This window comes from Rhea americana, unplaced genomic scaffold (genome assembly GCF_003343005.1).
Source record: "Rhea americana isolate MKP2758 unplaced genomic scaffold, rheAme1 scaffold_368, whole genome shotgun sequence".
Classification (NCBI taxonomy): Eukaryota; Metazoa; Chordata; class Aves; order Rheiformes; family Rheidae; genus Rhea; species Rhea americana.
In genome coordinates this window covers 530176-539572 of record NW_028186499.1, presented here as the reverse complement: position 1 = coordinate 539572, position 9397 = coordinate 530176, and the positions used below count along the sequence as shown (strand labels likewise).

At 61.1% G+C, this 9397-nt stretch overlaps 2 protein-coding genes across 7 annotated transcripts in view; one reads left to right on the top strand and one right to left on the bottom strand.

Moving 5' to 3' along the window:
* Nucleotides 1-3353, top strand: part of CYB561A3 (cytochrome b561 family member A3) — a 4189-nt gene extending 836 nt beyond the window's left edge. The window contains exons 2-7 of one of the 5 annotated variants that reach the window (XM_085312595.1): nucleotides 682-723; nucleotides 804-1015; nucleotides 1087-1295; nucleotides 1380-1534; nucleotides 2134-2290; nucleotides 2519-3353. In XM_085312595.1, the coding sequence (XP_085168721.1) occupies nucleotides 832-1015; nucleotides 1087-1295; nucleotides 1380-1534; nucleotides 2134-2290; nucleotides 2519-2542 (729 nt within the window). In that variant the 5' untranslated portion in view covers nucleotides 682-723; nucleotides 804-831 and the 3' untranslated portion in view covers nucleotides 2543-3353. Of the gene's footprint in view, nucleotides 1-409; nucleotides 724-803; nucleotides 1016-1086; nucleotides 1296-1379; nucleotides 1535-2133; nucleotides 2291-2518 lie in introns of those variants that run through there. The other 4 variants (XM_085312594.1, XM_085312593.1, XM_085312592.1 and 1 more) reach the window with 4 other exon arrangements.
* A 717-nt stretch (nucleotides 3354-4070) lies between these two features.
* TKFC (triokinase and FMN cyclase) lies at nucleotides 4071-9198 on the bottom strand. 2 transcript variants are annotated; one of them, XM_085312589.1, is made up of 17 exons: nucleotides 9114-9198; nucleotides 8521-8710; nucleotides 8316-8426; nucleotides 8047-8232; nucleotides 7756-7830; nucleotides 7249-7338; nucleotides 6961-6995; nucleotides 6800-6884; nucleotides 6627-6716; nucleotides 6376-6492; nucleotides 5991-6158; nucleotides 5680-5817; nucleotides 5132-5238; nucleotides 4915-5018; nucleotides 4794-4827; nucleotides 4587-4676; nucleotides 4071-4345 (listed from the first exon to the last, which is right to left on the bottom strand). In XM_085312589.1, exons 1-17 carry the CDS (start codon nucleotides 9117-9119, stop codon nucleotides 4193-4195), a joined length of 1779 nt encoding a protein of 592 aa, XP_085168715.1. In that variant the 5' UTR covers nucleotides 9120-9198; the 3' UTR covers nucleotides 4071-4192. The 2 variants fall into 2 exon arrangements, with proteins under 2 accessions (XP_085168715.1, XP_085168716.1); XM_085312590.1 differs by having other exon boundaries at nucleotides 6039-6158.
* Nucleotides 9199-9397: the final 199 nt, after the last annotated feature.

The following is a 9397-nucleotide window of genomic DNA, read 5'->3' as shown; positions in this document are numbered from 1 at the left end:
GGCCCAACTCTCTATTTGTGGAAGCAGATGCAAAACATTATGCAAATGAGCATGGCCCCATCCCTGTCAGTCTCCTGCTTGCCCTGCGCTGTCCTGCAGTCCCAGGGAGAGCCACGGCCCCCGCAGGCTGAAGGAAGCACCCTGAAGGCAGAGCCCTGCCAACCTCTCCCCACACCCCAAGACAGGGCTGTGAGGTTCCGGTGGGGCTGGCAGGGCCCCCGACCCTGGCAGAGCAGGTGGGGTGAAGGTTATTGTGGCAGAAGGGGGGGCAGAGGGAGGTAGGAGCAGGCTGGGGCTGCATGAGCCTGCAACCCTGGTGTTGGAAGTGGGGTGTGGGTGTGTGRGTCTGGCAGAGTGCAAGTGGATGCTGGGGTACAGATGTATGGGGACCTGGAGGAGCATGGTTGTGCATGAAGGGGATGGAGGGGAGCCAGTGTGTGGATGGTGAGGGGCTGGCGATGCATGGAGGAGGGTGCTGGGGTTGCAGGAGGGACCCAAACTCCCTGCCACCCCAGTAAGGCCTGGGCAGCCAAGCTGCTGGGCTGCTGGGCTCTGCAGGGACAGGTATCACTCTGTGCGCGTGCCCCACCAAACGGCTCTGGTCCCAAGTATTGTCCTCCAGGCTGGCCAGCAGTGGGACTGGCAGCCACCACTTCCTCACAGCCTCCTCTCTGGAAACAGCGCTTGAGCAGCCAGTTCCCCTTTTGGGCTGGCTCCTCCCTGGCGAGTGGCTATCAGCAGGAGAGAGCCAGTGTGGGTGCACAGCCCCAGCAGAGGCTCAGCGGGTGTCTTGCTCTCCCCAGGTACCACCCCCCTCCCCCTAGACCAGAGATGCCGGAGCTGCCCTTCCTGCCCTTCTGCGCCCTGCTTGGCAGCCTGGGGGCTGTGTGTGTGGCCTTTGTGAGTATCTGGTGCCAGCAGTGGCACGGTGGCTTCGCCTGGGATGGCAGTGCCCAGATGTTTAACTGGCACCCCATGCTGATGGTGACAAGCATGGTGGTGCTGTACGGTGCAGGTGAGCAGGGTGACATGGGCAGGGCCGGGCTGCAGTGCCTGCTGCCCCCGCTTGACTTCTTGCCCCCACAGTGGCCCTGGTGTATCGCCTGCCCTTCTCCTGGGGTGGCCCTAAGTTCCCCTGGAAGGTGCTGCATGGCACTCTGGCCCTGGTGGCCTTCAGCCTCGCCGTCCTGGGGCTGGTGGCCGTCTTCGGCTTCCACAACGCCCACAGGACACCCAACATGTACTCACTTCACAGCTGGCTGGGGCTGGCCACCATGCTGCTCTTCTCCTGCCAGGTGGGTGCTGCGACAGCTGCCCCCCCCCACCATGCCCTGGCCCCCACAACACCCAGTCTGACCCCCAGCTTCCTGTCCCTGCAGTGGCTCGCTGGCTTCACCTCCTTTCTGCTGCCTTGGGCCCCAGCCTGGCTCCGCACCCTCTATAAGCCAGCCCACGTTTTCTTTGGCTCCACCATCCTCATGCTGGCCATGGCTTCATGCGTGTCAGGCATCAATGAGAAGCTTTTCTTCAGCCTGTGAGTGTCACCACTTGGGACATGACTGGTGGTGGGAGGGCACACAAGGCCCTGCAGACTAGGCTAGGGGAAAGGCCTTGCAAGAGTAGAAGCCAAGAGGGGATTGGGCTGTTTATCATCTCTTAGTGCCAGCAGAAGTGGCACCAAGTGATACTAGGCAGGGGCAGATTAAGGGAAGTGATTTCCCCCTTAGCATGAGGTTAACCTGCAGAACTCCCTGCTGCAGGATGCCAGGGAGGGTGATGGTTTCCATGTGGTTTAGCTGGAGACTGAACGCATGCAGGAAGGCTCATGGTATGTCCTAAACTGTTGGCCACCTCCTCTGGCCTAAGTGTCCCAGGGCTGTGACATACACCTACATATATCCCTTGGAACCTGCTGTTGGCTGCTCCCTGCAGGGGCACCCAGAGGAGGCTGGGTGTTCAGCACGGACTGCGGACAGATGGTTGCAGGGAGGCCCTGGAGCAGCATCGCTGGCCATCAGAATAGTGGAGTTGTCCCATCATGACATGAGAAGCCACCAATGTTGCACCTGAGGGTGGCATGCAGTAGGGCTGGGCTGCTCCTGTTGAAATGAGCATTTCCTTTCTCTTCTAAAGGAAAAATGGGACAACAGCGTATGCCCAGCTGCCCCCTGAGGCTGTCTTCGCCAACACACTGGGCCTCCTGATCTTGCTCTTCGGAGTGCTGGTGCTGTGGGCCCTGGCCAGGGCAGACTGGAAGCGCCCAGAAGCAGACTTGGTGGACATTCACCAGGTACCGCCTCTGCAGCACTGCTGGCCAGAGCTGCAGCGGGGCATGGGTTGGATGCAGGGCACTGCACAGCATGGGGCACAGGGTAGTTTTTGAGAGCTGAGTCTGGGACGTGTGTCTCATCGCAGCCCTGGCAGGCTGGTCCCCTGGGGGCAAGATGGGATGGTGGGGTCCTGCCAGGGTGGGCAGGGGTGCCAGGACAGAGGTTCTGTGCTCATGTTCTCCCCACAGCCCCTGCTCAGTGCTGAGCACTGATGCCTCCGCAGCACACTGCACTCCCAGGACTGCCAGCCCTGAGCTCGCCGCTCCCTTTGCTGCCGTGCCTGCCATGCTGGCCCCACTCTTGGTCTGCTGCCTTCCCCTCTCCAGAAACTCTTGCTGCCTGTGCCAGGGCTGCCTAGCCCTCCTGCCCATGGGAGAAAGGAGGTTGGTTCCTGTTGTCCCTGTGGAGAACAGGCCATGCCAGCGGGACAGACTGAGGCCTGGACTGCATGCTTTGCCTCCCCATGGGCCAGCCTCAGCTTCTTGCCTGCCTCAAGGATGGCTCCTGGGCTGTGCAGGGCAAGGGGTGCCATGACCAGTATAGAGCCAGCTGCAGYGTGACCATTCCTGCCACCCCATCCTCATCCCCACCCCTTACTCAGCCAAGCTGACTCCTGTGGGGCCTGGCTGGAGCCTCACCTCAGCCTGCACCAGGCTGGCTGCCCTCCAGCTGACCCGTGGAGCCTGGTGTGGGCCATGTGTGCAGGGCCATATCATGTCAGAAGCCACCAGCAGAGCATTCCCATCACACATGCAGCACCTTGCAAGCCCCTCTGGGCCTGGAGCCATCTTGATGCTCAGTGCATGTCTGCGATACAAGGCGCCTGGCTCAGGGCAAGGGGGATGAAGGAGAGCAGGTCCCAGCCTGCTGCCATGGCTCTTGTGCCATGCTCCGGCAGGCTGCTTGCTCTCCCCACCCAGTGGCTCCTTGCCCCTTCCCCAGCTACCCCACAGGGACAGGTGGTGGAATGAGTCCCTGAATGTCATGGTGGAAGGGTAATAAACCACTGGCTTTTGCAATGCACCTGCTGTCATGTCCTTCAGTGTCATTGGGGTTACATGAGCAAAGGCAGGAGAGAGGGGTGCCTGGAGAGCGGGGCCTGGTCCTGGGCCCAGCTAGGGGGAGGCAGGTAGAGGACCAGGATAGAGCTGAGCCATCTCTAGCTGAGCCAAGCTGTGAGGCCTGCATGCCATGTTCCCCAGCAGACATGTCCCCCCTCGAAGGGGAGGTTGGCTCTTCTCTGTGCTGACAGGCCCACCCCTCTGCTGCTGGTAGCTGGAGCTCCCCTGGCATGCGGGACTCAGGCAGGCCATGTCCCTGTGCTTGCCCCCAGGTCCCTGTGACCAGCATGGCCCCTCTGCGTGGTTCCCCCAGCCCCTGGCACTGTGGGATCATCGACTGGCCCAGGGCAGGCCCTGGCATAAGCCAACAGTTCTGGACTCTGCCATCGCTCCAGTTCCTGTTTTCCCCCTTTCCAGAATCTCCTCCAGGCCTTGTTCTTGGGGCCATGTGAGCCCTGTGGTTTCCTTTTGCAGCACCCAGGCTGGGACCATTCACGAGGGCTTGTGGACAGCCTAGCAGCTTCCTTCCTCTCCCTAGCACAGTCATGCTCATGCTGGAGCGTGGAGCTGACTGGATCTCCTGGTCCTGTCTTCCCCCCTGAGGGGACTAGTCCTTTCCTGCCAGCTTAGATCCCCCCAGTCCCATCCCCTCCTTGAGGGGACAGATACTCTGGCCAGGTTAGATAGACCACAAAAGTTTATTGGGGATGGTTGCAGACTGTTGTCTGTATTCCTGCCACCTCTAGAGCCCTGGAGCACGTGAGGGGCTGCCAGGCAGGAGGACTGGCAGTGAGGGCTGCCTCAGCTTTGCAGCCCCTCCAGCACGGCCCGAAGCATGGCTGCCACTGCCACTGCCCCAGGGTCCGGCTGTAGCAGCTGGGCTGAGCTGATATAACTGGCTCTGCCAGCACCAGCTTCCATGTGCCTGGTGGCCTCTGCTGCAGCCTCTGCGCTCTGCCAAGGAGACAGGCATGGTCAGACATCTGGCATACTGCAAGGCCAACCCCTGGCTCCCTGCTCCAATTCCCTTGCCTGGTGCTTCCCGGCCTGGATATACTGTGTGTCCTGGCAGCTTGGCATGGCAATTCCTACACTTTCCCTTGCCACCTCTAGGCCCCTCCAGCCTGGCCTGGCTTTAGGCTGCTCTGCTCTGGGCTCCACCATGCCCATCTTGGGCTCCCTTCTGCCCCCATACCTGCACAGCTGTGGCCAGCACTTGCAGTAGGTTGGCACCAGGGATGCACAGGGCTTGCAGGACCTCGCTGGCAGCACACAATGAGTCCAGCTGGGAGACAAGGGGAGAGGGTTGAGAAGCAGGGCCACAGACAGGCCTGGCAGCCTTCTTAACTCGGGTCAGTGGGGTTACTCCGTGCTCCACGGGCCTGGGGATGGCAGCACTCACCATGGTCCTGTCCCCTGGAGCAGCTCCTCCGTACCTGCACAGAGCACAGAAAGGTTGGCAGGGCATGGGCACAGTCCTGCAGAGGGCCTGGGAGCCTGCAGCCCATGCCCTCGCCACTCACCGCTGCATGGCTTTAATGCCGGCATCCATGGCATCAGCCCAGGCTGAGAGATCACTGCGGTTATGCAAGGGCTGGGCAGCTGCTGTCAGGAAGAGCCCATAGAGCTGTGGGGACACCAGCCCCGTCGGTGCCCATGGTGGGGATGATGGCCTGCATCCCGCAGGGATGACAAGCCTGGCCCACTGCTTTTCCCCCCATACAGCAGCCCTTTACTCACCACCCCTGAGGAGCCACCCATCTCCTCCAACAGCAGGTTGGCCAGTGCAGAGAGGAGCTGGGCTGGGACTGCTGGTGGGGGTCGGGCACGCACCCATTCCTGGATGGCTGCAGGGATACAGCAGGAAGATGGCTGAGGCTGAGATCTCTTGGACCTGCTGAGACCTCTGTCTCCTCTAAGGGCAGCTGGAGGCCCCTCAATGCCTTTAGGGACAGCCAGGGACACCTTACTGCCCAAGGGACAGCTGGGGATCCTGTGCAATCAGGGATTCCCCATCATCCCTAAGGGCAGTGCCACCAGGAGCAGGGCAGGGTGCAGGGACACGTTGGAACTCCTCCACCCAAGGAGGGGATGGCTGGGGGACACAGTCCCCCAGGAAGAGACGATTTAGGTGAAGACCGCATTTCCCAGCTGGAGAGAACAGTTARGGAGTTCCTGCTCCTCAGGAAAGGATGTTTTGGGGGGTGTCTCTGCTCCCTGAGAGAGGGATGCTGGGGGAACCCTCTCCTCATGCATCCCTGGGCTGGTGCACAAGCGTAAGTACCCACCTCGGGCAGCCCGGGCGTGTGTGTGGCCACAGTCCCCGTCACCCGCGGCACGATCCAGCTCATTGAGCTTGTCCTCCATGGCGAGCAGGGTGCTGCACACATGCTCCAGGACCAGCTGTGCCCGCTGCCCGCCAGGCCCTGCAAAGAGGAAATGTGAGCCTGTGCCTCTGTGACCCAGCACACATGCCTCCCCACCCGAGTGCCCAGCAGCATGGGAAGCCTGCTTGCCCTCATCCCCAGGAAGAGGTAGTGATACTGAGGCATTGGAAGGTGACAGCTTCGAAGGGACAGAGCACAGCAGAGCTTCCCACCTTGCTCTGCAGGGCCATGGCAGAGGGCAGTCCCATGTTTGCCTGTACCTGTGCTGGTCGCAGGCTGCACTGTCTCCTGTTCCTCCTTTGGCACAGGTACCTCCCCTCTCTGGCTTGTTGCAGGTGCTGCAGCCAGGTTGGGCCAAGCCACGGCTGTAGTCTTGGCATCTAGAGCAGTAAAGGACGAAACAGGTGAGTGCCAGCTCTGCAGGACCCTGCTGGCTCCTCACCACCTCCGCCTGGCAGTGCTGCCCATGCTGGCAGCCAGGCACTGGTCCTGCATGTCCACCAGGTCTCCTGGGACACCCTCTTGTCTCTGTGCCTACGGGGAGCCTGCCCCACAGGTCCCTGACCTGTGCCCACATCCCTGCCTATGGGCACTCACCGATCAGCCTCAGAAGCTCCTCATCCACCAGCATGAGGGTGAGGGAGACACCAGCCATCTCCAGCGCTGTCATGAAGGAGCCCACCAACGCCCTGGCGACATGGATGCCTCGGCTCTCTGTGGGCACAAGGTGGCCATGAGCAGGCTGGGGAAGGTCCATGGGAGCAGAGAAGTCAGGTAGAACCAGAGAATGGTGTCTTGGGACCCCCTGCTTCCCTCCATCTGTCTCCATCCTGCTCAGCAACACTCACCCAGGCCACGCACAGCTGCACCAGCCACAATGCCCAGCTCCAGGTAGGACAGGCCGCCCAGGTTGTTCACCACCAGCACCACAGAGCTGCCTGGAAAGCAGGGAGCACAGTGAGCCCCAGGCCTTGTGCCTGGTGGGGGCGGAGGCAGGCCATGAAGAGCCAGAGGTACTCACCGAGGCTCAGGGGCAGGTGGGAAGCATTGGAAGGGTCCATCATATGTGTCAGCATAGTTTCCACAGCCTTGTCTGCCGATACTACCTGGGGAGAGCAGGGAGCTGTGAGTAGAAGGTAGAGGAGCACAAGGGGAGGGGAGGTGTGCTGGGACAACACTTACCTTCATCCTGCGCACACCCGCTTCACCATGGATCCCTGCAAAGACAGAGCAGAATGACCCCACACCTGGCTGCAGCCATCCATACCCATGGGCACCCCTCAGACCAGCTGACACCCACCCCATTTCTCTAAGGCCAGATTGTCTGATGCCATGGGTACTACCAGGCATGCACATATGGGGATGCTCAGCCCCTGGCCAGGGAGGTGACAGTCAACAGCCAGACACAGAGTGATATGCTGTGAGCCACACAGGCCTAGGTACAGAAGGGATCAAGCAGCACCTCCTCACCCAGGCCCAGTTCCATCTCATCGTGAGACAGCTGGAAGGTGGGCTTGGATCCAGGGACGCTGCATGGGGACAGGCTGAGGCCCAGGGTACCTGCATGGTGAGGGAAGAAGAAAGGGATTAAGCACGCTAGTTCCTCAGGGCAGTGGCAGCACACAGACAGGTAGGGGCCAAGAGAGGGCTGCCAGGGCCTGTCCTGCCCCAGCCACGCCACAGGCACGTGGGCAGCATGCAAGGCAACCCTGTGCTGGGCTGAAGTCCATCCTGAGCTGGTATCTCTTATCTACCCTGTGGCTGCAAACTGCCACTGAGGAGGGAGGAGGCTGCCAGCCTTGCAGAGATGGGGCAGGATGGGGCTGGGGCACAGGGCAGGTCCCAGATGTACCAGCATCCTGCTCTGAGGAGCACCAGTGCTGGGGCTCCCTGCAGGCACACAGCTCTTGGGAAGCCAGTGATGGCTGACAGCACAGGACTTGAGTTATGCTGACAGACAGGGTCCTACATACATACCCATGGCTTTGGTGGCTGCTGACACTGTCTTTACAATCTCGTTCAAGCTTGCCCCTGCCTCAGCCAAGGCTCCGGCTACCTATAAAGGAGAGTACTGTGTAAGGGCTGTGGCCACTGCACCCACTGGCACTCTCCCCTGAAAACTTGCAGCCCTAGAAGGATATGATGGGGCTTGTGGCACTGTCAGGACCCAACGCCTCCACCTGGCAGCTGTGGCTCTCTGGTCCCCAAGAGGGGCCAGCACCTGACTCTGTGCCAGGCTTTAGGGAAAGAGGGGCACTGTGGAGCTACTTGCCTTGTGTATGAGCACTGTGCCACACAGCCCACGGCGCCCTGCCTTCTTCTGAGTGGTGAAGGCACTGTCATCTCCCACAACCACCATCTGCACGTCAACTCCCTCTGCCCGTGCCCGCTCCAGTGCCAGCCCAAAGTTCAGCCGGTCTCCAGTGTAGTTCTTCACGATCAAGAGGGTCCCCACTGGGGAGGGAGGAGGTGTGGAGGTGAAGCTGTGGTGGCAAGCTCCCACCCATCACACCCCGTGCCCCACCATGCCACCAAACCTGCACCAGCCTGTGTCACTGCCCGGATTGCTGCCAGGATGCTGCCCACAGCAGGAGAAGTGAAGACAGCGCCAGCCACCACTCCAGTCAGCATGCCCTTCCCAATGTACCCTGGGGAGCAGGACCAAGGGGCACTTAGGACAGGGTGCAGCTGAAGCGCCCAAGACAAGGAAATGAGCTCCCGGGTGAGGCTGTGGCCACTCACCAGCATGCGCAGGCTCGTGGCCAGAGCCCCCTCCAGAGAGCAGAGCCACCTGGCCCTGGATGCCATCCAGGTCGGCTCGCAGGGCCACCCGGTGCCCCTGCAGGAGCCGGATGCCAGGGTTGCAGGCAACCAGCCCTGCCAGGGCATCATCCGCACAGCTGGCCACTGAGTTCACCAGCTTCTTGGAGACCTGTGTGACAGAGAGAGGAGGCAGTCACAGGGAACGGCACAGGGTGATGGTGGCCAGAGCACTGCAGGATGTAGGGATGGGAGAGGACCCCTCCAGTCCTCAAGAGTGTTGGATCCCAACCCACCCAGGCCAGGAAAGGGCTGGTGGAGGCACCAGGGTAGAAACTATGCCTTTTTAGGATGGGCCCAAATTGCAACAGCTGTGGTCCCATTCCTCCAAGCATTGCTGGCACTGGCACCCAGAACATCCTCGTCCACCTGCAGCATAGCTCGTGCAGGTGCTTTCCTCAGCCCTGGCTCTGGTGTTCCCCTGGGCCTGGTCCAGCAATGCTGCAGCAACAGGGAGACTGCTGCACTGCAACCATGCAGCCACAGCAGCTTCACTCCCTCCTTCCCGGGCTCACCTCCATATAGGTGGCACGGCTGTGCTGGGCTCTGTGGAGTAGCTCCTGGAAGGACAGGCACAGATCCCTCTGGTCTGGCTACCCTGCAGAGGTGGCAGGGAAACGCAGCACTGGGCACAGAGCAAAGCCTCTTCAGCTCAGTCTGCTGTCCCGGACGCTGCAGCAGTGAATCTCCCATGCAGATTTCAGCCCAAAGTCCAAACTCTGCTGGGAAATTCAAGAGGGAGAAGGGGCAGGGAAGGGCAAGGTCCACCCAGAGGGGCAGGGACAAACCCTTGGCCCAG

Coding starts and splice junctions, on each gene's coding strand:
- TKFC (XM_085312589.1), bottom strand. Junction 6,885..6,960: donor CGGGTGTGCGCAGGATGAAG/GTAAGTGTTGTC, acceptor TGCTCTCCCCAG/GTAGTATCGGCAGACAAGGC. Junction 4,346..4,586: donor TGCTGGCCACAGCTGTGCAG/GTATGGGGGCAG, acceptor TCTCCTTGGCAG/AGCGCAGAGGCTGCAGCAGA.